Source organism: Onychomys torridus, chromosome 7 (genome assembly GCF_903995425.1).
Source record: "Onychomys torridus chromosome 7, mOncTor1.1, whole genome shotgun sequence".
Classification (NCBI taxonomy): Eukaryota; Metazoa; Chordata; class Mammalia; order Rodentia; family Cricetidae; genus Onychomys; species Onychomys torridus.
The window spans coordinates 52,842,083-52,869,853 of NC_050449.1; the positions used below are offsets into that span (position 1 = coordinate 52,842,083).

General features: G+C 38.7%; 1 protein-coding gene across 1 annotated transcript in view; it reads right to left on the minus strand.

Annotated features, from left to right (window-relative positions):
• Positions 1-27,771, minus strand: part of Arih1 (ariadne RBR E3 ubiquitin protein ligase 1) — a 101,461-nt gene that overhangs the window by 44,037 nt on the left and 29,653 nt on the right. Inside the window, exons 2-3 of the mRNA XM_036192708.1 lie at positions 16,788-16,855; positions 6,289-6,433 (exon numbers count right to left, since the gene is read on the minus strand). Of these exons, the coding sequence (XP_036048601.1) occupies positions 6,289-6,433; positions 16,788-16,855 (213 nt within the window). The remainder of the gene's footprint in view (positions 1-6,288; positions 6,434-16,787; positions 16,856-27,771) is intronic.

Here is a 27,771-nt window from a genome sequence, read left to right on the forward strand (position 1 = left end):
GCACTGACTCTCTTCCAGAGGTCCTGAGTTCAACTCCCAGCAACCACATGGTGGCTCACAACCATCTGTAATGAGATACCTAGTGCCCTCTTCTGGCCTGCAGTCATAATGCTGTATCCATAATAAATAAATCTTAAAAAAAAAAACAAAAAAAAAAAAAACCTTACTCTTAGCCCCCCACCTCCTCCCAGATCCATACCCCACAATAAATTTAACATCATTTTTTAAAATTAAGAACAAAGTTTCAACTTTGTGCGTGCGTGGGGGATAGGGAATGGATTATGTTCAATTCAGTCCATTTTCTTTACATAGTTTGCTAATTTCTCACCAGGTTGCCACACACCCAAAGACTTACAGGACCTTTTTTTTAAAAAAAAAACTATGATTGGCCTTTAAATGGAAAATACTTAAGTTTCGATTCAGAGTGCTCACATTGTGTAGCTATCCATAAACACTTTACTATACATGGTAAAAAGCCAGTCTTTAAATGTATGACTTCGAAATTAAGCAAATGTGAGTCCGTTTTCACCTCTATGTTGTTTCAACACCATATCCTGTATAATCTACCTTCTCTACATCACATTAACTACTAAAGTATATATTTGTTCCGCTAGTGTCGTTTTCTTTTGTTTTCCCAAGATAGGGTTTCTCCGTGTAGTTTTGGTGCCTGTCCTGGATCTTGCTCTGTAGATCTGCCTGCCTCTGGCCACTCCCACCCCCCAAGTGCTGGGATTAATAGCATGCAACACCATCACCTGACTCATGATTCTTTTTTTGGGGGGTGGGGGTGAGACAGGGTTTCTCTGTGTAGCTTTGCATCTTTCCTGGAACTTGCTTTGGCTGGCCTCGAACTCACAGAGATCCACCTGCCTCTGCCTCCCGAGTGCTGGGATTACAGACATGCGCCACCACTGCCCGGCTTCAGATCTTCTTAATTAGCCTTCCAAGTTCTGAGTCTGTAAGCATACGCCTGATTCCCTGATCCTTACTTAACTCATGAAACATGACTACTAATTAAACTTACCCGTTTATGGTGTAAATAAATCCAAACAAAAGAGTATTAATAACTAATATAGTATCTATAACAGAAATGATCTTAAAGGATCTAAAGAAGGTTTAATTTCTCGCTAACATTTTATTTTACATACATAGCAAGTAATATTTTTTAAAAAAATCGTGGAGGGAGAAGGCATGGTGCTTAAACAGACTTGGAACTCAGTAAATAAGACTGGCTTCAAACTCAAGAGATCTGCCTGCCTCTGCCTTCGAAGCACTAGGATTAAAGGTATGTGCTACCACATTCAGATAATAGCAGATTCTTAAAGTTCTGTAAGAACTGTCTTTCTGGGGAGAGTAAACCATGATCACACTACATATATGAGAAAAAAAAAACTTTTCAACTTAAAAAAACATCTTTCCATCAGAAATTGCCAATATAATCTAAAAAAAATTTAAAGGCATTTTGTCTATAAAAACAGGATAATATAGGAACCCATCAGTTCTCTCAAGATTTTAATGGGGTCGGACAGTGGTGGTGCACACTTGTAATCCCAGCACTCGGGAGGCAGAGGCAGGTGGATCTCTGAGTTCAAGGCCAGCTTGGTCTACAAAGCGAATTCCAGGACAGCCTCCAAAGCTGTCTGGGGGGGGGGGGAGAACCAAGAGTTTAATGGGATGATCAAGAAGGAAAATAGACTGGAGAGATGGGTCTGAGGTTAAGGGTACAATCGTTTCCCAGCACCCATGTCAAGCAGCTCACCACTGCTTCAACTACAGCTCTAGGGGATCTGACATACCCTCCAGGCCTCTGTGAGCACTGCACTCATGTGCACAACCTGATCCACCCATACACATAACCAAATATAAACTGGGCGGTGGTGATGCACACCTTTAGTCCCAGCACTCAGGAGGCAGAGGCAGGCGGATCTCTCTGGGTTTGAGGCCAGCCTGGGCTACAGTGCCAGTTCTAGGACGGCCAAGGATGTTACATAGTGAAACCCTGCCTCAAAAACAAACAAACAAATCTAAAGTAATGGAGGAGAAGTAGACCTAGACTGTATTCTGTCAAGTAGTGTTGGTGCTTAATGCCAAAAGCACCAAGTCTAAATGGGAGATTCAACATGGGAATGGGGCTCTATTTAACAAATCCTAAGTCTTTTGTTGTTTTGTTTTTTGTTTTGTTTTTCGAGACAAGGTTTCTATGTGCAGCCCTGGCTGTCATGGACATAGCTCTGTAGACAACTCACAGAGATCCACCTGCCTCTGCCTCCCAAGTGCTATGATTAAAAGCATGTGCAAACACTGCCAGCTAAATATTAAAGAATACAAATTACTTCATAAAAGTGAACTATTCTAGTACATATTGCATTTTTTAGTACAATGATAGATTTTAAAAAGCCAAGTGTGGTGGAATATGCCTATAGTCACAACATTTTAGAGAGTAACAGGTTCTTCACCTACATTTTAAGTTATTTGAATTCAAAATAAGTAAACACAGTCAAGATCTTAAAATTCCTGAGTTAGGTGCCAAGAAAGTGGTGCTGTTGTGAAGTTACACAGTGCTTAATCCAAAAATCTTGGTTCAAAGTGAGACTTTCTCTCCCAGATACTTAGCTCCAAAGTACTATGGAAAGGAAGCTATCAGAAACATTTATTTAGATCAAGTGTGTGATCTCGTGCTCAGGAGACTGAAGCAGGAAGGTCATGAGTTTAAGGCCAACCTGAGCTACATAGTAAAACCTTGTCTCTGAAAATGAAAATAACAGAACACACACACACACACACACACACACACACACACACACACACACACACACAAACCCCATTTATTTAATAGCCAAAGTACTGAACACTTGTATAAATAAGAGGAAACTGCAAATGTCTAACAACAGAGTAGTCATTAGTAAGGTTCCATGAAGGGTTCCAGGTGACACTGCTAAAACAGAGCAGAAACCATCACCTGTGTATACTCATCTAGAAACGATGAGAAAAGAACTGTGTTGGATTATACTTTTCCTAACATTAGCAGTTTCCACTCATAACTCCTTAACCACACAACTTAGAGTAGCTCTCCTAGGTCACAGTAAACTTTAACCCCTTAACTCCAGGTTCTTTCCTTCAGTTCTTAGCACTCTTACCTGCCTTTCTTCTACCCAACTTTCTTATCACAGCCTCAGTCATCGATTCCTATGGATGTGCTATATCCATAAATGAACTGTGTCAGTTGTGGTTTAGATCTTAAATGTCCTCTGCAGCCTTTATATTTGTTTGGTACTCGGAAGTTATAGAACCTTTAGGAGTAAGACTTAGTTTAGTTGGAAGTTTAGTCAAGTAACTGTAAATGTAGAATGTCCTTGTGAAAGGAACTTTACTCCATCAGGGACAGCATCATGAAGTCTGTTCTTCCCACAGGCCCTAAAGCAAAGACCAAGAACTGAAGCCTTAAAAACATGAACGAAAGCAAATAATTTCTCCTCAGGTGGATTATCTCAGGTATTCTGTGTCAACAATAGAAAGTGAACTTGCACTGTACTGCAGTCTAATGTGGCCATGTGAGTGTCAAGTGTTAATCTTCATTATCAATCTGATTGCATTTAGTATCTATAGGAGGCACATCCCTAGTATTCGCTTATGAGGGTGTTTCCAAAAAAGAATTAATCAAGGAGAAAGACCCACCCTGAAGCAGGTGGGACACCACTCCTCTGCCTGGGGACTCACAATGATTAAAAGGGGGAAAGGAGAACGTCAACAATCTGTTTCCTGGCTGTAGAGACAATATAACCAAATGTCTAACATTCCATCCCCACAACCACACCTTCCCTGCTATGATAGACTGTATCCTCTAATCACAAGCAAAAATAAATCCATACTCCCTTGAAGCTGTTTCCTGCTAGGTACAGGGTCACAACAACAAGAAAAGTAACCAAGCTGAGACGATGGTGCAGGAGTAAGGGTGCTGCTTGCTGCCAAGGCTGACAAAACCCACATGCCAGAAGGTGAGAACCAATTCCCACAAGCTGTCTTCTCATCTCCACACACATGACCACTCACATACAGAGTAAAATTAATAAATGTAAAATTCAAACCAGATTGAGAAAGAAAAATACTACCCAGGTTCCCCCAACACGGTACTATAGTATGACTTATCTGCTATCTCAAAGTACCTACCATTCTTTCTGAATGCCCTATGAATCTGACCAGCTACCCTGTAAGTTCTATGAAGACAAAGTCTATGTTTAGTCTCCATTATGTCCTTAAAATTTAGAATAGTTCCTGCTATGTTAACTTCTCCATCATCTGCTGCAAACAAAGCCAAAATATACACTACAAATGCTTGGTCAAGTTTGTTTGTTTGTTTTTTTGGTTTTTCGAGACAGGGTTTCTCTGTAGCTTTGGAGCCTGTCCTGGACTAGCTCTGTAGACCAGGCTGGCCTCAAACTCACAGAGATCCACCTGCCTCTGCCTCCTGAGTGGTGGGATTACAGGCATGTGCCACCACCACCCAGCTGCTCAAGTTTTTTGTTAAGACTTTTGGACAATATCAAGGGCACTGAAAATATAACTGATATTGGTAACAACTACCTCCAAGATTAAAGATTTCAATGAAGGAGAAACAGGTTATACTGAAGCAGAAGAAAAAGGCAGAAGAAGAAAGCCATTTACAAACTGGGACAAATTATTTAGATCTTAGTACTAGCTTACAGAGACCTTTGAAACTGTAATCATGGTGTAAATCTTAATTGGCAAAAAATAGCTATTCAAGATAATAAAGGTATTTTTAAAACCTGAGTTTAGGTGGGCAGTGGCAAACGCCTGAAATCCCAGCACTCAGGAGGCAGAGCCAGGTGGATCTCTGTGAGTTCGAAGCCAGCCTGGGCAACCAAGTGAGCTCCAGGAAAGGTGCAAAGCTACACAGAGAAACCCTGTCTCGAGAAAAACAAAAACAAAAAAACCCCTGAGTTTAATGTATTTCAAAATTCAGTGACTGTTCAAATACACTGGGATTATGATTTAAGGAAAGGGAAGTGATACAGTCCACAGGCTGTAGAGATCTGAAGGATATCCAAGCCAGCTCATTTGAAAGATAAAACTCTACCCTAAATGAAAAAACTGATGGATCAGTTCCAAAGCAAAACACTGGTATAAGGCACAACTAGGACTTGAGAATTCAGAAACGTAGTTCCACACTTTCCCTACCAAAGTAGGTCATGGACCATTCTTTTTCTCTAACTTTAAAGAAAACTTGATCATTTGAACAAGTTAGCACCTATTAAATAAACTCCTTTAGAGAGAGATATCTAAAATTCTAAGAATAACAATGAAAATCTTTAAGAGTCTAAAATGCTGTTGAGAAACACCTAGTAACTATGCAACTATGAAAAAGAACTGCTTATCTATTAAAGCAGAAAAAAATCAGCAAGATGGTCCTAATTATTATAGAGTTAAACACTTTCTTATCTATAAAAATACATTGAAAGTTCAATTCCAAGCAATTGAACATCTTTATGCCACAAAGTAACTTTCCAATGGTTACCAATACAGTAATGTTTTAGTATGAAGACTTCATTTAACCCTGAAATTTATTTACTAAATGCTATAAAGTACACCACTGTAACTCAATAAAACTTTCTGACATTTTTTAAGAGAAATACTTATTATTTGGTTCTATTCTGTTCTAATTCTGGCCCCATTTGCCATCTTTAAGAATTTATGTCAGGCTGGGCGATGGTGGCACACGCCTTTAAGCCCAGCACTCAGGAGGCAGAGCCAGGCGGATCTCTGTGAGTTCCAGGCCAGCCTGGGCTACAGAGCAAGATCCAGGACAGCCAGGGCTGTTACACAGAGAAACCCTGCCTTGAAAAAAGAAAACAAAAAGAACCTATGTCAGACTAGATTAATAAAAGTGAAAAGTATGAAGTCCTGAAAGTACTCTAAAAAAATGTATAAGGATTTTGAATATCTGAAACAATAAATTTTGAATCTATTTTAAGCTGTATAAAAAAAGTTTATAAACTGTTAGCCTATTACACAGTTCTCAAGTGGTGGTAAAATAAACTCCAGAAAGACTCAGGCATTTAATGACAACTTGGACAGGTCTGAAAACAAATGGGGAAGCAGGACTGGGAAGAGAACTAGGACTTTCCTCTTCCTTTCCTTATTCTTCATCTACTAACAGGCTACAGATACAGTTAGTTATTGCTCCCAGGCTTCCAGACTGTCCTTTGTTTAAGTAATGAAAGTTGATTAACCCTCTGACATAGTGCTAGCCTTAAACTACCAGGTACTCACCGAGTTAGGGTAGTTCAAGTAGCAGATCTGACAAGGCATATCCTGTGCTGATGACCTTGTATTCATCTGGCGTGTTCGAGACTTTTTACTTGGATTAATTACATGACACTCAGCAAAGAGCTTCTCCAGGTTTCCATCAAAGTACCTGCATTATTTAAACAAAAAGGATGAGAGCCCAGCAAATAGCACAGTTAGAGCTCTCCAAAAAACCTGACTTCCTGTAAGGAAAATCCATTAACTAAACTAAAATAAACCAAGATCAAACCCATTCTGGTCAAGATAGGAAGAGGGCGTGGCTAAATGACAGTGTGTGCATGTGCAGCTGACTTTTGGCTTTTCTTTTGTTTCTAAGTTAGGCAACACGGGAGGTTAAGTAATTAGCATTTAACGCAACTGTGACTAAACTTTTAGGATAAAAGCTGTGCTACACAGCTATTGTTACCTGTAAAGAGTAATCCTATTTTAAAACTATGCTGTATTTTATATTGATGAAATTTACTTTAGCAATAATTTGAAACTACTTTATAAAAGGTGGTGATTACAACATGTTTCATCGTATACAATGAACTTGCTTTCTACAAACTCCTCCTCAAGTTATTTCTTTAATTTACTAAGAAGAAATGAAACAGTGTATATTAAAACAATTACATCAAATAAATTAAATCCCCAAATGTGTATCTAAATATATAGTAATTAAACCTCAAGGATATCAAAAGACAGTATGCCAAGTGCTATCTATAGAGCAAATGGCGATACCTCACAGATGATAAAGGTAAATGCCAAGGAAAATGTTTCCCAAATGAGGTCCCTGGACCTCGGAAATATCTTTCTGGTTTTGTTTTATCAAGACAGGGCTTCACTATGTAGCTCTGGCTTTCCTGGAACTAAAGGCATGTACCACTACACATGGCCTGAAATATCTTAGTATTTAAAAAGTAAAACAAGATTAAAATAAAAAATTTCAATTTGTAAATCAACACAGCCAGCTATAATATCAGTGAAGAATCTGCTCAATAATGTTTTAGGTCTATCCAAGGTTGTAACTATCATGTTCTTTAAGCATGCAAGCCCCTTAGTGTGTGTGTGTAGGCCAAAGGTCAACTTTTGTTATTGTTTTGCTTTCTGCCCTTTTTTTTGAGAAAGAATCTCTTACTGAACCTGGAGCTTACCATTTCAGCAGTACAGACTGGACAGCAAGCTTCAGGAATATATCTATCTCTGCCTAACTAGGGTTAAAGATATGTATCATCACACTCACTTTTTGTTCTTTATATGTGGGTGCTGAGTATCTGAACTCAGGTATTCATGCTTACCAGACACTTTACCCACTGAGCCATCTCTTCAACCAAAATTTCTAGTATTTTTAAAATTCCTTAATATATATAATATATCAATCACCACGTTTGTTTATGAGGGTGACGGAGGAGAGGTGCGTGTGGAGTCAGTTCTCTCATTCTACCATGTAAAACCTAGGGAAGCTAAGTCAGGTCATCAGACTTGGCAGCAAGCACCTTGTATCTGCTAAGTGATCTCACCAATCCACATTTCAAGTATTGCTAATTAAGGTTTTAACATTTATGAAAAATATAGAAATAGATGTTTTTACAGAAAAATTACTCATCCAAAAACAAATCGTATTGATTTTTCTAAGATTAATGAGTATCTTTTTAAGAACTTTAACTACAGTGTTCTCAAGAAATAACCAAACCTTCAATCAAAATGCCAACATGTTATGAAGGGAACGTACATTTAAAGTTGTCAGTAATTTACATAAAGTGAATTTACATTATGTGAATTATTGACACATAAAGTAATGTGATTCAGATAATCAGAATAAATCTAGTAAAACCAAAAATGCTTTCTTATAAAAATTTTGTGAGAAACCCAAGCTCAAATTTTATATAAAAAGCAGAAAGAGAACACCACTAAACACGAATTTGCAAAGATACAAACATTTTGTCCTAAAAAGGGAAATCCGTGTTAATAAAGACAACTTTCAGCTATCCTGAATTACTACATAGAATTGGTAGACTCTCCATACTCTAACATTCTAGACAACATTTCATGCACACACCCACACAAATGTATCTATATTGTACCACTCTCTTGGATATAGTCTTCATTTCCTCACTAGATGATATTTAGCAGACATTTGTCAATCAACACATACCTGCACAACGTTTCATTTTTGTATGTACATACTATAAAATACTGAATAAACCTTATACTGAAGGGCACTTAGATGGTCCACATACATACAATCTAGGTTAAACTCTTGGCCCATCTAACAGTGTGAAACTGTCGAGATTAGTTTTCCTTTATTAGTAAAGAATCACTCTAAAATATGAAGTCTCTCTAGCCAAGATCAAATTGTCTTTTCCCTTTTTGGGGGGGGGGGGGGTGAATGATGGGGGGCCCCCAATACAGGGTTTCTCTCATATAGCCTTGACTTTCCTGGAATTTGCTCTGTAAACCAGACTGGCCTTTGACTCCCCAAACTGTCTTTTTCAAGACCTGATTCCTCTAATTTTCCCTCTCAGGTTTTACTCCCCACTTGGCAGGGTCTACAAGTTTTCGGCAAGCTTATTCTCAGATGTAAGGTACTAACTGACTCTCAGTCTAAATTCCTTCACCTAAGGTTGTCTGTCTGTTTCGGGAGGAGGGCTGGTTGGTTTTGAGATAAGGTCTCTCTACATGTATCTCTGGTTGTCCTGGAACTCACTATGTAGACCAGGTTGGCTGGCCTTGAACTCAACAGAGATCAGTCCACCAGCCTCTGCCTCTGGAATGTTGTGATTAGTCATGCATCACTGCAGCCAGCTAAGTATATTTCTTAAAGATTGCATGTAGCAGTTTCTGATAAAACCTAGAAGTCAAAGAATTTTCCAAAATTACCTAGACAAAGCCAAGTATAGTTGTATATTCCTGCAACCCCAGCACTTAGGAGGCAGAGAAAGGAAAATCAGGAGTTGAAGATTGTCTTTGGCTATGAACCAAATTGGGGACCAGCCTGAGCTACATATAGAAAAGTGACTAGGAACTTAAGAATACACTCACATTTCCAGGAATGGGAAGGAGGTCTGGGATTTTATTTTTCCCATTTAAAGTTAAGCTTCATTTACAAGAAATATACAATGTCAAGTGTTTTGTTTCAACACTACTGCCCCACAGATTTTCATTTCTCTTGATTCCCAAATCATGACAGCATATCTATCTAGCTTTGGCCTGTGAGCAGCTCCAATGCTCTAGCTGCTCAAGTTAGTCTGTTTCCACTCTCTTACACACAGAGGCAGAGCTTACAGATGTGAAGTTCCCGCGTGGGATTCTCCTTTTCACGTGACCCAATGCCATTATGGATAAGAGGAAGAGATAGCAAAGCATCCAGGCCAGGGCCTTATAGGTCAGGAGGTTGGCTCCTTTCCTAGGCTAACAGAAAAGATTTGTTTTAATTTGCATTTATTAATGGTCTGTTTACTCCTGACGCTACAATGGCTATTTGGAAGAAAATTAGAATCTAATTTAGGGATGGGAATGTTGTTCAAGCTCAGGTGGTAGAGTATTTGCCCAGCATGCATGAAGCCTGGGGTTCAATGCTCAGCAGTGCATAAACTAAGTACATAATCCCAACGCTAGAGAGGTAGGGGCAAGCATATTTCCTTTACATTTATTTATGTTGTGTGTGGGTATGAGAGCTGTCATGGCATTTGTGTGGAAGTCAGAGGACAACTCACTGCAATCAATTCTCTCCTTCTTCCATGTTGGCCCAAGGTGAAACTCAGGTGGTCAATGCTTGGCAGCAAGAGGCTACCTGTTGAGCCATCTCACTGATCCATACACAGCTCACTGCTTAATACTCTGAAGACGATTTAGTTGATTTGTTTCTATACATATACACGAAAGTCCACAAATTATACTGTAACATAGGATACACTCTTTAAATGCCTCCCCTTCCCCTAGTCAAATGGCTGCTTAAGTAAGTTAAGAGTAGATGGAACTTCAATCAGCACACAGAAAAAAAATGTAAGCTTAAAAACAGACTTAAAAATTGGGCTAAAATGGCTCAGTAGTTAAAGAGACTTGGCTGCTCTTCCAAAGGAACAATGTTTGATTCCTAGCACCCACATGGCAGCTCACATTTACCTATAACTCTAGTCCCAGGGCCCTGTTCTGATCTCCAAAGACACTGAGCACATGGTATACAGTTGTACATTCACACAGGCAAAATACCCATACACATAACATAAAATAAAATGAAAAAAATTAAAGATACAAACTCTAGGCACAAAAATAAAACATTTTCAGCTGACCTTACAACAAATCAATACCATTCAGAATCAGTGAAAATTCTCTAAATCAGTTTTTTGTTTTGTTTTTTTAACTTTGTCATGCTATGAACCTATACTATCTTTGGCTTCCCAGGCAAGCACTCTACTACTACCAAGCTATAAAATTCACCAGTTGCTAGATATTCTTTTTGGCTCCTAAAAAACTTGAATACTAAGAACTTGCTGTTGATATAAACAGTCAATTAATACTATTTTGTATGTTAATATGTGTGATATATGGCTGACTTGTTATTTTTTATTGGTGGAATCAAATATCCCCACAAAGGCAACTTAGGGGAGAAAATGTTAGCTTACAGTTCCAGAAAGATGAAGTCCGTCATGGGAAGAAGACCTGGCAGAAGGCAGGAAAGGGAAAGCAGCAAGAGCTGAGGCTGACTGGTTACACTGCTTTCAGATAAAGCAGGAAGCAACAAGTGCGGCTAGATTTTAAGTCCTCAAGGCTCACCTCCAAAGAACTACTTCTTCCAGCAAGGTTCTACTGCCTAAAGGTTCCACAACCTTCCCAAACCAGCTGAGGACCAAGTGTACAAATACGTGAACCCATAAGGGATATTTCACATTCAAACCACAACAGTGGTAAACGACACACAAACCCTGAAGTTAGTATTTATATCATATGCAAGTTACTGGACGGAGACATTACATACAAAGCAAATACAGTACCTGAGCTGAATGTAGCAGCCAACAAGAGCTAGCTATGAACTTACAAAGTACTACAGCAGGTAATACAGTGTACACACACACACACACAATGAATACATTCCATGAACACAGTTTGGAATTTATTTCCCTTCAACTCACTAAAGTATTGGTCTAATAATCATTTTTAGTGCTATTACTGACACATCTGCTCTTCTCCAGAATATGCCATATACTTTTATTTTTTCAAGTAATCTATATTTTGATACTTTAAAGAGACTCTACATTTTTCAGTTCCATTACAATTATTTTTAAGTTTGAGTTTATGGTTTTTGTTTTTTTAAATCTTCCTGCCTCTGTCTCCTGGGTACTGAGATTACAGGCATACATCACCATACTTGGCTTATTATGTTTTAAAGGGTGGATTTCTTTTCAGAAATGGTTGGTGTATTTCCAAACAATGGTAAGAACTGTGAGGAAAGAAACTGCTCTGCCTGCCAGTGAATAACACACCACCTCAACTTATATTACAGACATAACTGATATATTTTCAAATATGATTATAATTCATGGAGCCTCGAGAAAGATAAAATAGAGACAACAGAAAAGACAAAAGGGAAAACCATCTGTGGGGAATTTTGTTTTGTTTTTGTTTTGCGTCGGGTAGTCCAGGCTGGCCCTGGGAGTCTCATCTTCCTGCTACTGGTATTGAAAGGCATGTACTATCACACTAGCTAGGAAAAAAAATCACTTCAGATAAGGTAACAAAGAAAACTGCTTCAAGATCATACATCTAGTAAGTGGAGCACCAGATATTCAATGTTTACACTACAGCATGATGAGACATCTATTTCCATCTACAACTGCCCCAAAACAATTGAACAAGAAAAAAACAAAAACAAAAACAAAACCTAAATTATAAAAGAATAATGAGGTTTCTGAAAAACCAAATTCACTTTTGCATTCAACAATTTATGAAACGTATTACAAAAGCAGCTAAGAAAATCTCTATAGTATCATAGTCACACATAAGCACTAACTTTACACCTAACCTCTTCACTAAACAGTATTAATATTTCGTAACAAAAAACACAAAGCCTTTGGAAATACAATTCAGGAAAGGATGACATCACCCTTAGGGATACTTTCCTTTCATCCACTTCTTAGAAGTAGTGAGCTTCAGAACAACTACAATAATCTCATCTCAGTCTCTCAAATACTTGGAATTACAGATTTGTGGCAACAACCCTTGCTCCTTACATTACCAGAAGTCTTATTAAATCAAAATGGTGGTGCAATCCATGGTCTTGTTTTGAAATGGGTTTCCTAACATGTTGCCAAGGCTGGTCTCCAACTTCTTGGGGCTCAAGTGATATTTTTATTGTGTACTTTAATGTTTTGGTGTTAAATATAATTTTGATGTAAATTACTAGTTAATAATAGCAAGCTGAGAAATTACTTTTCAGTTTACTAAGATTTTTATTTTTACGAAATGTTGGGCAAATGCACAATTTCACTGTTATAATTATATTGTTTCTCTTCATTAATTTGCTAATGTATTAAGTATATATATATTAATTTCTCAACATCTTTTATTGCATTCCTAGGAGAAATTGTAGACCATTAATTTATTGTTATTTGAATATCTATTAATTCAACAGCTATGCTTTTAATAAACATGATTTCCTTATGGAATCTTTTTATCAAATTTTGATTACTATTTTGACTTCGATAACACTAATGATATCCTATGTTTTTCTATATAGTAAAGCAGTTTTCAAAGTTTGTTAGAACTTTCCCACACAATCATCTAATCCATCTGAGGAAGAAATGAATATGGGGAGGTGGGGGCTCACTATGTAGTCTTGACTGGCCTAAAACATCCTATGTAAACTAGCTGACCTTGAACTGAAGAGATTTCCCTGCCTCTGCCTCCCAAGTGCTGTCTGGAATTAAAGGTGTGTGCAACCAGCATTTGGTCAGTTTTAAATCAAGTTGTTCTGTTGCTGAATTCTAAGAGTTCATTGTGTTATTTGGGTTACAAGTCCTTTCTTTTTTTCTTTTCTTTTCTTTAGTTTTTGGAGACAGGGTTTCTCTGTGTAGCTTTGCGCCTTTCCTGGAACTCACTTGGTAGCCCAGGCTGGCCTCGAACTCAGAGATCCACCAGGCTCTGCCTCCCGAGTGCTGGGATTAAAGGCATGCACCACCAACGCCCGGCACAAGTTCTTTCTTTAACAGCAAAAATGTTCTCCCCATCTGTGGCTTTGATATTTCCATTTTTAAAATTCACCTTAAGACTTTCTGATTTGTATTTTTTTTAATTCATGTCTGCTTTTATCTTAAAAATCTTGAGTTTACTTTTCTAACTTGTTTCAAAAGCTTTATCCCATTTTCACCCCATTATCCTTTTTATAATAAATAAATACACTTAAAACTGAACATTTCCATGTACTTTTCTCCTTAAACACATCTCTATGTTATTCTCATTTAGTTCCAATTATTTTGGTACACCGATAGTCAACAGCTGAACACAGTGGCTCATCTTGGTAAGCTCAACACAGAAGAGGGTGTGGCAAAAGAACTGAGTTGAGTCTGAGGACTACCTAAGCTATACAGTGAGTTCCTAGACAGTGAAAAACTTTATCCAAAAAAAAAAGTTTTAAAAAGGATTGTACTTTCTCCCCCTCCCCCAAATCCCCACAAGAATATTTAATATTCCCTAAGAGGGATAAGGGAACTAATAGTCCCACAAAACTGAATAATGTTATAAAAAGAATAGCTCAAGGTGATGAAGGGTTGGCACTCAAGACAGCTAAAGAGCAGAAAAGATAAAGAAAAATAGCTTGGGCCGAGCAGTGGTGAGGCACGCCTGTAATCCCAGCACTTGGGAGGCAGAGGCAGGTGGATTTCTGTGAGTTCGAGGCCAGCCTGGTCCTACCGAGCTAGTCTAGGACAGGCTCCAAAGCTACAGAGAAACAAAAAAAAAACAAAACAAAAAAAAAAAGCTCAATCTAAAAATAATGTTCAGATGTAGTGGGACACATCTGTAACCCCACCACTCAGGAGGATCCTTACAAGTTCCAGCCCAGCCTGGACACATCAAGTCCAGGCCTGCCAGGCCAGCCAGTAATATATTCAGTGACAATCTGTCTTTGGGGGCTGAGGGAGCAATCCAAGATGGTGATGCAAATCTGTAATAGCAGCACTCAGGAGGGGTAGGAAGGAGCTTAAGACCAGAATGGGCTACATGAGAACACAGTGAGATGGTTCAGCAGATTAAGATGCTTGCTGCCACATATAATGAAATGACTTAAATCCGCAGGACTCATATGATAAGAAGAGAAAAATCAACTACACACACACACACACACACACACACACACAAACTCTGCCGCCAGAAAGAAATTTTTTTTAAAGGATCAAGAAGGTAGGGATGGAGTAACATCACTAGCTGCTGCTTGCCAAAAATATAAATTATCATTAACTTAACAAGCTGAGTGGGGAAGAGGAAAGGATAGAGAAAAACAAATAAACTAGAGTTCGTGTCATACAGAAAAAGGATACAGATACTGCACCCAGTTATAAGCATAGTTTTACAAAGTCTGTCTATAAAAACTACTAGGAAAACTGAAACATAAAACATGAACATTAGTAGAGAATAACAAAACAAAAATCCAACGGTGCCAACAGAATAAACAAAGTATGGTAAAGTGCAACTTAAAATAGCAATAGCTAAATCTAAACAGAAATTATCATAAAACATGAATATATATTTAGAGCTTTTAAATATTTTTTTTAAATCACCTATATTTTATTTGCAAAAGTTGTATCTAAAAAGCAAATAATCCATGAAGGGTGAATATTTAGAATTAGAAAGTACATAAAATGCTTTTTATTTTATTTTTTCAGAGCTGAGGACCAAACCCAGGGCCTTGCGCTTGCTAGGCAAGTGCTTTACCACTGAGCTAAATCCCCAACCCATAAAATGCTTTTAAAATGAAGCATAACAGTGCTAATATCAGACAACACTTAAGTATAATATTTAATTAGAAAATGTTTTCAGCAATATTACAAAGGAAAACTCAAGACTATAATGTAAACACTAAAATTCTTTTTCTTAGAAGTATCATAACCCAGGGAAAGCTGAATATAATGTGTTTAAGACAAGCTTTAGAGATGAAAAAACATGTTCAAGTCTTTCTGTTACAAAACTGAGTTAAATAACAAGTCTCAAAACTCAAGTTTCCACATCAAGTAAGTGGAGGCAATACTTTCTAGCACTAAAAAACTATCAGGAGACAGAGCATGGTTGCTCAGGCCTTTAGTCCCAGCAGAGACAGAGGCAGGTGCAGGCAGTGTGTTTGAGGCCAGCCTGGTCTACATAGAGTGTTCCAGGCTAGCCAGAACTGCAGTGAGACTCTTGTCAAAAAACTGAAACCAAAATCCAACCAAACCAAAAAAAAAAAAAAAATTATCAGAAGGATAAAATCAAATAGTATCTAACAGAAAGTACACAATAACTTACTATTAAATTATAACTCAGATACAAAGTGTATGAGTTACATTTCTTTCTTTCTTTTTTTTTTTTTTAAAGATTGATTTATTTATTATGTATACAGATGTATGACTGCAGGCCAGAAGAGGGCACCAGATCTCATTACAGATGATTGTGAGCCACCATGTGATTGCTAGGAATTGAACTCATGACCTCTGGAAGACCAGTCAGTACTCTTAACCTCTGAGCCATCTCTCCAGCCCCCATGAGTTACATTTCTAATATTTAATATCTGATTCACACAGCACTTTGAATATGAAAGTCAAATGAGAAAATTTTCCCATTCATTTATTAGTTCCCAACAAGCTGCAATTTTTACAATTAAGATTGCTAATAAAGTTTATAAGAGTAAATGGAAGCTGTTACCCTAACAACAGCCCCCAAATACCTAATCTAAGGAACGTAGGGAGTAGTTAATATTGTCAGTCTCTAGCCCAGTACTTACTCTTTTAAAACTAGATCTATTTTGAGAGGCAAACTTCGTAAAACATCCAACAGAGCCGAATTCTGCTCTAAAATCAGAGAACCAGGACAAGCATCTAGGTTTGACAGCTAGGAAACCTAACCAACCTCTCACTTCTGTTTTTACTGAATAAATGTCATTTATATACCTAATATAGACTTAAAGTTCATGAATAATAAACCTTAAGTGACTAATATGTAAGATCTTATGTGTTCTAAGAACATTAAGTGCTTTTTAAAATCTTTTAGTTTGTAATATTCAAAAAGATATACCTAATAAGCAGAAATAAAGTATTTCATTTCCAAAATAAAGCAGAGTTTAACCTGAATTTCCTAACACTAACTTCACTGTAAAATTTCCAATACAAGAAATAGCAGCAATTATTACTTACACATTGGTTTGCTCACTACTATATAAATCAATTCTTGCTTATAAATTCAGTTCAATGGGCTTTCTTGTTACTTCTAAGTCAAAGCCAACAATATAAGTTCCTTACCTTTCCATTAGCTTCTCTTTATCCCAATTGAAGTGGCTAAGGAGTATTCTCGTGATAGTTGCTGGATTCTGAAGGAGGGGGAAAAAAAACATTTTAAAGTAATTGTATCTCATTGACTTTTTTTTGTATGTGTGTATTTTTCTGTGTAATTCAGGCTGGCCTTCAATTCGTAATTCTCTTAAGCATCCCAAGTGCTGGGATTACATCAATGTACCAAACCCAGCTCTTTCACAAGTAAAGAACTTTTAGGCTAGATTTCAAGTTCCCTAATAACACATCCAAGCTTTCTGTCCTAGTATATTTCTTTTCTGCACCACTGCTGAAGCACAAAAGCACTGCTTTACCACTAAGTCCCATCCACAATACCGTTTCCTAGATCCCAGCACTCAGGAGGCAGAGGTGGGCAGATCTCTGTGAGTTTGAGGCCAGCCTGGTCTACAGAGCTAGTTCCAGGCTGTTACAGAAAAACCCTGTCTCAAAAAAAAAAAGAAAGAGGGGGCAGGGAAGGGGAGGGAGAAGGGAGGGGAGAGGAAGGGGAGGGGGAGAAGAGGGAAAAGGGGGGAAGAGGAAGGAGGAGGGAAGAGAGAGAGGGAGAGGGGGAAAGGGAGAAAGGGAGAAAGAGAAGGAAGGGAGGGAGGGGAAAGAGGCCAGTTCATTCTACATAGCAAGATCCTAATCTTGAAAAGCAAACAAAAAATATCACACATTGATTAAAATTTGTTCCACTGAGTACTTAACAGACTGCCACATCAGCATTCTAAATGCAAGTAATTAAAATTTGTAAGACCAATGTATTGAACAGTTCAAAGGAATCCAAAGTTATGGTGTGTTTTAGATACATTTAAGCAAAGTATACCACGTAATGATACAGTGTGTACTCTTGGGGTGCTCTTTCATATTAGGTTATTTTTAAAGGGAAAAGTTAAAACTCTGAAATAAAAGCTTACTGTTGTCACAAATATCCCCAATTCCCATTAAATTAGCAAGCTTACTACTAGAGCACAATGTTTTTAAAACTTGAAACATAATGCGGCTTGGTGTGGTGGCTCACCTGTCATCTTAATACTTAGTAAGCTAAGCCAGAAGAACTGTTGAGTTCCAAGCTAGTCCTGTCACAGAATGAGACCATGTTTCAAAAACAAACTCAATGGGGCTTTGCTGTGGATATCCTTCTGTGTAAATAAAGTTCTGATTGGCCAGTGGCCAGGCAGGAAGTATAGGCAGGACAAGAGAGAAGAGATTTCTGGGAAGTAGAAGGCTGGGGAGAGGCACCGCCAGCCGCCGCCATGAAAAGGAACATGTAAAAACACTGGTAAGCCACAAGCCATGTGGCAAAGTATAGATTAACAGAAATGGGTTAATTTAAGATAGAAGAAGCAGATAACAAGAAGCCTGCCACAGCCATACAGTTTGTAAACAATGTAAGTTTCTGTGTGCTTTCTTGGTTGGGTCTGAGCGACTGTAGGACTGGCGGGTAAGAGAGATTTGTCCTGACTGGGCCAGGCAGGAAAACTCTAACTACAAATGGCGCCAACGTATTGGCAAGAATTTCCACCTAAAACCTGAGAAAAAAGATTCTAAGACGGAGCTAAAAACAGCTTCCTAGTTGTCTTTCTCAAGTTAGTGGCAGCCTGCCTGTTTGAGCTACTATGGCGGGTTCCTGGCATGTGCGTCTGACCTGCAGTGTGGCGGGAATGAGGAGTCTACAAGCGGCACTTTACTCTGCTGCGTGGTAGATTTAGCCTTTGCAAGTTAAAAAAAAAAGGGGGGGGGGGGGTTATGGGCTATGCGCTGCTTTGATAGGACTGCTTCTGATAGTTGATGGTACACATGGCTCCAGACCCAGAGCTGGCGGTAAACTATACCACCGCCATTTTGGGAAGCTGAGGTGGGCGGAGCCAGCAGCCACAGTGGTGTTTCAGTCTTACAAAGACGGATATTACACAGAGAATCTGGTTTCTGTTGTCTTTGGAATTTTTAACTACAGAAAAAGATTTGATCATAAAAGCTGTATAGTTAAATAAATATGTAAATTTTAAAGGTAACTTGACTTCAAACTTTGGATATAAGGATATGTTGCTTTGGAAAAGAGTCTCTGCTTTTGTTTCCATAGAAAGCCAGAGGCTGTGGATTTGTTCCAGATTAAGATACATCAGGTTTGATCAGCCAAGACCACCTGAAAGGTCTCCGATGACACCATGGCCCAGATGATCCAACATCCAGAATGCTTTCAAGGCAACTGGCTCAGAGGTTCACCCTAATGAACTACTCTATAATCCTAAAATTTTCTTTGTATCCCCATAAGATACAGCGCCCCCCTCCAGCAGGAAGTAGTAAAAGAAACTACACCCAATTTCCCAAAATTATCAAGCTGGCTTTAGGGATGGAATTGGCTCACTCCTTCTCTAAACCCAGGCATATTGTTAAAAGAAAAGGTTAAGAGATTCTTGTGTCCCAAATCAGAAGAACCTTCTGGTGTGGGACAGAGAAAAACCAATATTTTTATTTAAAACTGGGTGATTATTTATGCAATCTCTTTCTAAAGATAAAAAGGGGATATGATATAGATATGATAGGATGAAGGGTAGATTAAGGAACTTCTAAAGAACAATAACTTGTTTAAAATGTTTTACATTGGTATAGTTTTTAGTCTATTGATACAAACTTAAAGTTAATTTTGTTATATTGTGTATATATTTCTACTCATGTTTAAGGTATTATGTTTATATAGCTCATTTTAAATTGAAATGGATAATTAAAAATAGATTAATAATTAGTCATCTATGATAATCATACTCATAGCCATGTTAGTTAAGTCTTCTACATAGAGATATTTCAGATAGATAGGTAATCTTCAAATACTTCAAAGACCTACAAAATATGGCATTTAAAATACTTTTAAAATTTAGACTTTCTGGACAGTGAGACATGTCTGCTCCTGGCAGCACCAATTTACTTCAGAGACAAGGATGGGCATTGAAGACACTTCATATCTTATCTTCTTCACCTTTGCAAAAATAGCCATTTGAGCAAGAAACTGTTCTTGCCTGGACTGCTTGATCAACTGGACATGCAGGACCCATAGAAAGGTGACCACTAAACTTTGCTTGACAAAATGGTCCTTCAGGTTCCTGCTTTGCAGAGGAAACTGCCAGACATTCTACAGGACACTGAGAGAAGTGATTGAGAGACTCTAGCCCTGTGGGCTGAAGACAAATGCCCCAACTTTACAAAGGAACATTAGGTGACTGTCCAGGCTGCCAGCTGTCTCTGTCTACTCTTGCAAGACTCCTGAAAAATGCTTGCATCCTTCTCCTGGTTCTCAGGTAATATTATATCCTTCTGAGGGCTTTGATGTGGTTAAAGACTAGATAGTTATAATTTCCTCAGTTATGATAAAAGATAAGTTAGATATAAAACCTTAGACTCACAAATATAAGATAGATAGGATATCTTCTTTAATATTGTAACTGTAATTCTTGCTTGATAATTGTTTTGTTATATGTAATTGTACTTTGTAAAAGTTAAAACCTTCCTTAAAAAAAAAAAAAAAAGAAAAGGGGAAGTGCTGTGGATATCTTTCTGTGTAAATAAAGTTCTGATTGGCCAGTGGCCAGGCAGGAAGTATAGGCGGGACAAGAGAGTAGAGAATTCTGGGAAGTAGAAGACTGGAGAGAGACACCACCAGCCGCCGCCATGAAAAGGAACATGTAAAAACACTGGTAAGCCACAAGCCATGTGGCAAAGTATAGACTAACAGAAATGGGTTAATTTAAGATAGAAGAAGCAGATAACAAGAAGCCTGCCACAGCCATAGTTTGTAAACAATGTAAGTTTCTGTGTGCTTTCTTGGTTGGGTCTGAGCGACTGTAGGACTGGCGGGTAAGAGAGATTTGTCCTGACTGGGCCAGGCAGGAAAACTCTAACTACAGGGCTTGAGTGACCAGGGAACCTTGACTAACTGAAATGTATGAGAGCTCCTAACAATGAAGGAAGCAGAGCTTAAACTCAGGTCCGTTCAACTTATATTTAATGTACAAATGTTCAGATTTCAAAAATTATTTCTGTAGCTTAAACTTTCTTTCACTGAAGTTAATAATGGTATTAGTCAAATATTGATTTAAAATAATCTAATATGGGGGTTGGAGAGATGGCTCAGTGGTTAAGAGAGCTGGCTGTTCTTCTAGAGGACAGAAGTTCAATTCCCAGCAACCACATGGCAGCTCACAGCTGTCTGTAATTCCAGTTCCAGGAGATCTGACACCCTTACACAGACATAAATGCAGGTAAAACACCAATGCACATAAAATAAATAATTTAAAATAATCTCACATAAAAGTGCTACAAAAGACATCTCCATCAATTATTCTCAGTAACACCATTTGTTACCCAAACAGACAAAACACATGCATTATCTATCCCCACACTCCACTGCCCCCAAAGGCAAATGACCCAAGTACTCTTCTACTCACCCCGGCACACTTTACTCGTCTAACTACCTCTTCCAATTCAGATACCCTAAGAATTCTATTTTAAATCATACTCCAGAAAATATGAATCTCCAAGAGTTAAGATATAAAAAGGAAAATGATTAAACTGATCCTAAATCTTTTTTATTTAATATTTTTATTTTATAATTAACTTAATTTCACATATCAGCCACCGATTCCCCCGTTCTTCCCCCTCCCACCCCCCAATCCATTCCTCATTCTCACCTCTTCCAAGGCAAGGTCTCCCCTGGGGAGTCAGCCCAGCCTGGTAGAGTCAGCCTAGGCAGGTCCAGTCTCCTCCTCCCTACACCAAGGCTGAGCAAAGTGTGATCTTAAATCTTAATCACGTTATTATAAAATCAAAATTAAGTCTAGTAATACTGACTAGACTTGCTTGATTATAACTTTGTAGCACCCAGGACACTATATACCCCTCCACTAAACAGTGCACCTAAAGGAAAGTGTCAGGAATTAAGTCTCAACTTACAAAAGGAAAATAGAGAAAGGATAACCAAGGTTGCTAATGCCTCTTTTTTGAGTTATAGTAGCAAAAGGTTGTTGCAGTTTATTATTGGTTGTATAAGAAGTAACTGAGAAAGAAGGGAGGATCATATCGGTAAGCTGCACTCCCTGGCTTCTGCTCCAGTTCCTGCTCCAGCTTCCCTCAGTGATGGACCTACCCACTATAAGGTGAAATAAAATAAACACTTTCCTGTCCAAATTGCTTTTGGTCATGGTGTTTTATCACAGCAATAGAAACCCTAACTGACATCATACATGTATGTGTGCCTATGCACACACCCAGGAGAGGGTGTAGCATGAATCTTAAAAAGGTCTTTAACAAAATCAAACCTGAAACCAGGTAGTGGGGTGAACGCTGAAAGATCACAGAAGCAGAACAAGCCACAGCTTCCTCACCTTGCCAATTCCTCAGCTGATCCTGTTTCCTCAGACTGGAAGCCTCTGTGTCCTCATACAAATGGATCTCAGCTGAACTGCTGCTCAAATGCCTAAAAGCTTAACCAACTCTAGTTCCTGGTCCTCACACCTTATATATCTTTCTGCTTTCTGCCATCACTTCCTGGGATTAAAGGTGTGTGTCACCACCATGCCTGGCTGTTTCCAGTGTGGCTTTGAACTTACAGGATTAAAGGTGTGTGTGTGTGCTACCATTGCCTAACCTCTATGTTTAATATTGTGGCTGTTCTGTTCTCTGACACCCAGACAAGTTTATTGGGGAACACAATATCACCACGGGGGGGGGGGGACGGGACACATGTGCACATGCAACTTACAGAGGACTAGAGAACTTTGAAAATAAACAGCAGGCAGACTGTATGATGGGAAGGTGAAAATACAACCAAATAAGATGGTAGTAAAGCTGGGCCTGGAGGAAAAGCCTGTAATCCCAGCTACTCAAGAGGCTAAGGGTCACAAATTAAACACCTATCTGGGCAAATAAAAAGATTTTAAAAGAGCTAGGATGTACCTAGGATATGCTCACCCACAATGTAACAGACCCTGAATTAAATCTCCAGATCTGTAAAGATATGGATGGATGGATGGATGGATAGATAGACAGGCAGACAGACACGTTTAGGGAGATAAGATGGTGTTAAGCATTCCATTAGGTTTTCTCCTCGTTTTGACACAAGGTTGTGTCAAAAAGAACTGTACTAAGTTGTGTGTATATGAGACACACAAAAAATTATAGGAAATGCTTTCAGAACAAATTACAATATAAATCACTACCCAAGTCCTAGGATCAACCTACATACATTCATGGAAATAGAGGCAAATACAAACCTGGAAAAAGCTTTAAAAACCAACAACAGGTAATGGAACCTTTGTTTGAAATTACAGTCTACCCAGGTTGACTTGTCTACTAAAAATCATCTTCAAAAGTGTCCAAGATGAAATCAGATTACCAGACACAGCAAAAACAAATTCTTACCAATTCTCAGAGGAAACAACAGAAGTCCATTTCTAGATGACCCAGGCATTACAATGAACAAAGATCTTTACGGGCCAGTGAGATGCCTCAGCAGGGTAAAAGTACTTGCCACCAAGCCTGATGTAAATTCCACACACCCAGAGCTCACAAGGTGGAAGGTGAGAACTAACTCCCACAAGACAGAGATACATACATACATACATACATACACACACACACACACACACACACACACACACACACACACACACACACACACGGTTCATCTCTTAAGAGTGAACATCTGAAACCAAGTCAAATGATACAAGAGGGAAACTGGGAACTACAGAAAACAGAAACAACAGCAAGTGTAATCATCTGAGTAATTATCATGAACTACTTTTCTCCTGAGTTGTCAAAAACGTAAAACTGTCAAATCAAAAGCTCTAACACATCAATGTGAAGGAAGAGTTAAATGTATGTAGAGAGCAGGGGCTGGAGAGATGACTCAGAAGTTAAGAGCACACTGGCTGCTCTTCCAGAGGTCCTGAGTTCAATTCCCAGCACCCACATGGCAGCTCACAACCACCTATAATGAAATCTGGTGCCCTCCTTCGGCCTGCAGGCATACATGCAGACAGAACATTGCATACGTAATAAATCTTTTTTAAAAAATGTAGATGTATCCTGCTTGTTAAATAAGAAACACAGAGCCAGTTACAGAGTTAAAAACCACGAGGTCAGAGCCAAAGCAGAAAACCTTACCCTTCACTGCTTCTGCGGTTCCTCCTCTCCGCCAGAGACCTACTTCTGTGCGTCCTGTCTATTTAAAGACTTTCTGTTCTCCTCCCTCATTGGTTGTAACCCAGCCACATGACCTCCTCGTCACTGCCTGTTTGTACAGACCTCCAGGTCTTCTATGGTTGGTATTGAAATTAAAGGCGTGTGTCTGCTATGCTGGCTGTGTCCTTGAACACACAGAGATCCGCCTAGCTCTGCCTCCCAAGTACTGGGATTAAGGGCGTGCCCCACCACTGCTCGGCTTCTGCTCTGGCTTGCTCTGACCTCAAGGCAACTTTATTGACATACAAATAAAATCACATTTCAATACAAATAAAATATCACTATATTTCCCCTTTTCTATTTTAATAAAAAGAAAAAAAGGAAAAAGTTATAACTAATATAAGAAAAACTATATACAAAAGTACAATAACTATATATACCATATATACAAACAATAAATACCTAAACAATGTCTAGTCCATTTGTAATTGACAAATTCAGAGAAAATAATTCCATTATCTATCCTATTTTGGTAAGTCCAGAATGTACCTGATTCAGTTTTTATCCTAACTTATATAGCTAACGGAACTGTCTTATAACGTCTTTCAAATTTATACACTTACAGCTCTTAGTGAGTTTTTCTGAAATCCTTAACAAAGATAATTATAACTATAACTAACTGATCTTCAACTCCCTCAGAGACCCAAGAAGGAAATAATACTACCTAATAAAAAATAAAAACAAGAAGTACATGCAAGCAGCTTCAAAAAAAAAATGTGAGTTGACAGAAACAGCCAGCTGCCTGGACAGTCACCTGAGGTTTCTCCACAGTGTTGGGGCATCATCTTTAGCCTACAGGCTTAGCGTATCTGACAGACTCTTTTGTGAACTAAGATGTATACAAGGTCAACAGTTTGACCTCACATTTGGTGAGAGCAGTCCATGTACCAGAAACACCTGAATTCCATTAGTGTCATGTCATGGTTCAGGATTTTAAATTCTGGAAATTATTGATGTCTTTTTAATTCAGCTGTCCATTTTTCTTGGCTGTGTATATATATGTGGCTTCATCTTGGCATCCAGCACTTGGGAGGCAGAGCTAGGCTCCAATCTCAGTTGTGTTTGGGGGGGGGGGGGGGGTTTGCTTAGGCCATGACAATTTTAGACCATCTTAGCTCCACCTGCAGCCCAGCTAACCCCATGCACAGTGCTCAGTCTGTTCCAGGAGTACTTCTCCATTCATGACAGCTGGTAAAATTGACTTCTTAAGTCCAGTCCCCAGGAAAGCCTGATGAGTGATTTGGCCTTCTCACAAACAGGCAACTCAGCCAGGCATGATGGCTCATGCCTATAATCCTAGAATTTGGGCAGTTGAGGTCGGAAGATTGCTGCAAGTTCAAGACCAGCCTTAGCCACACAGTAAAATCTGGCCACAAAAACAGCAGCAGCCACAAATGAACAAACAAGAAAACTGGCTGTCCCGGGCACACCTACAATTCTAGAAGGCCAAAGAAAAGTGCTAGATAACAGCAAGGAGCAGAAACTGCCAGAGAACTAAGACTACAAACGGCTACAGAACTTCATGGTGCCAGGCAGCTGGTATTTAAGAGAGCACTGGCATTTAAGCTATACCACTAAAGTGAAGCGTTCTTGGCACCCCAAAATTGGAGCCACTATCTAAGAGTGACAGCAGAAGTGGCAGCACAAGCCAGTAATCCTAGCACTAGAGAAGCAAAAGCAATGGGACTGCTGTTAGCAAAGACCAGCCTTTACTTCTACAGTTCAGTCCAGAGAGGAGGAAATGGGAAGGGTGGAGATGGAGCCAGAGTCAGGAGGGAGGGGGGAGAAGAGCGGGAAGGGGAAGACTAGAAGCAGGGACTTAGACTGACAGAGAACCTGAGATTGCCATCCAGAAGAGCTGGATCTCAGCTAAAGACAAAAATACAGTTACAATAAGGGAAAGGGCAAAAGAAAGGAACTGGGTGGTGGGAGAACTGTTTATTAAATTAACTGTAATAGTGGCTATGAAATTTCAGACGTGTGTCAACTCAAAAATGTAGACACACAGGGGGAGAAGGGAGGCTTTGATTTTAAATTATGAAAGTAAACTAACCTGCACTGGAACACCCACAGCAGAATTACTAATTCCTTCAACAGATACTTGTTCATATGCTTATTACCCAAATTCATAAATCGTTTTACATAAGGTCAACTGAGCAAAAGCTCAAATAAAAAGCTCATCTTTTTCTGTTGTTTATAATCTAAAAGGATATAAACACATCAAATAAAAAAACAGTAACAACAAAAAAAAGAGGGTTGGGGATTTAGCTCAGTGGTAGAGCGCTTGCCTAGCAAGCGCAAGGCCCTGGGTTCGATCCTCAGCTTTAAAAAAAAAAAAAAAAAAATGACGGGCTGGTGAGATGGCTCAGAGGTTAAGAGCACTGACTGGTCTTCCAGAGGTCCTGAGTTCAATTCCCAGCAACCACATGGTGGCTCACAACCATCTGTAATTAGATCTGGCGCCTTCTTCTGTACACATAATAAATAAATAAATAAATCTAAAAACAAACAAACAAACAAAAAAAAAACCACATGACTAGTCACTATGAATAGAAAACACTAATAATACCAGCTGTATACATTTAAATAAGCCCCAAATCAGTGATACTGTCCCTTTTTGGCTACTAGAATCTCCTGAGGAAGCTTAAAATTATCAGTACATGAGCTTAGTGTCCAGCAATTCTGATTCGGTGGTGTAGCATGATAACACACACCTATAATCCCAGATCTCAGGAGTCAGAGGACAGGGGAATCACTTAAGGGTACGATAGCCTGAGGGGTGTGTGTGTGTGTGTGTGTGTGTGTGTGTGTGTGTGTGTATCTCATACGATACAAGTCGCAACCCTAATTCTGAGAAAAAAAAAAAAAAAAAAAGAATTTACAAAGTTCTCAGTTTGAATATGTTTTTCTAAGCTACTCCCAATAAAAGAAAGGAGAAGGTAAAGAGGAACACTTAAGAAGGATGGATGTCCTTCCCCGTGATGATACCGACAGATCTTCTCAACAGATTACTTTCACTCATTATTTTTAGAGACTATTTAAATCAAAATTTAGTGCTGGCCAGGCAGTTAAGCAGCCCTTACCAGCTTAGCTTAGCTGATCCACAGCAATTTGAAATTTTGCTGAAGTTTGCACTTGAACTAAATGCACCTGATGCACCAACACTTGTAAACAAACCTGGCAATGGGCCCCATGGTTTCAAAGTTCTTCACCTGTCCATGCACATACGTCTCATGAAGGAAATTGCTTCTTGTCATTCCAAGTTTGGAAGATCAAAGAGATTTCAAGCTCTAGAAAAAAGTCATGAGGACTAAGGAGATGGTTGCCATGAGTAAGTGTTTGCTAAATAAGCATGAGAACCTGAGTCTGATCTCTAGCACCCACAGAAAGAGAGGCATGATCATGCACCTATACAACTCCAACACCATAGGACACAGGCTACAGGCAGAGAATCTCCAGGGATGGATGGGCAACCAGTCTAGCCAAAACTTATATTCACAGAATAATAAAAGCAGAACTTTTGACAACCTCCTTTAGCCTTCGAGTAATCATATGCATGTGATCATACACCACACATACATATAATACACACACACACACACTATATATATATATATATATATATATATATATATATATATATATATATATAAACAAACCAACAAGAGAAAACTGTTATGAGTTTAATCAATAAGATGTCTCTACAGATGCTGTAGAG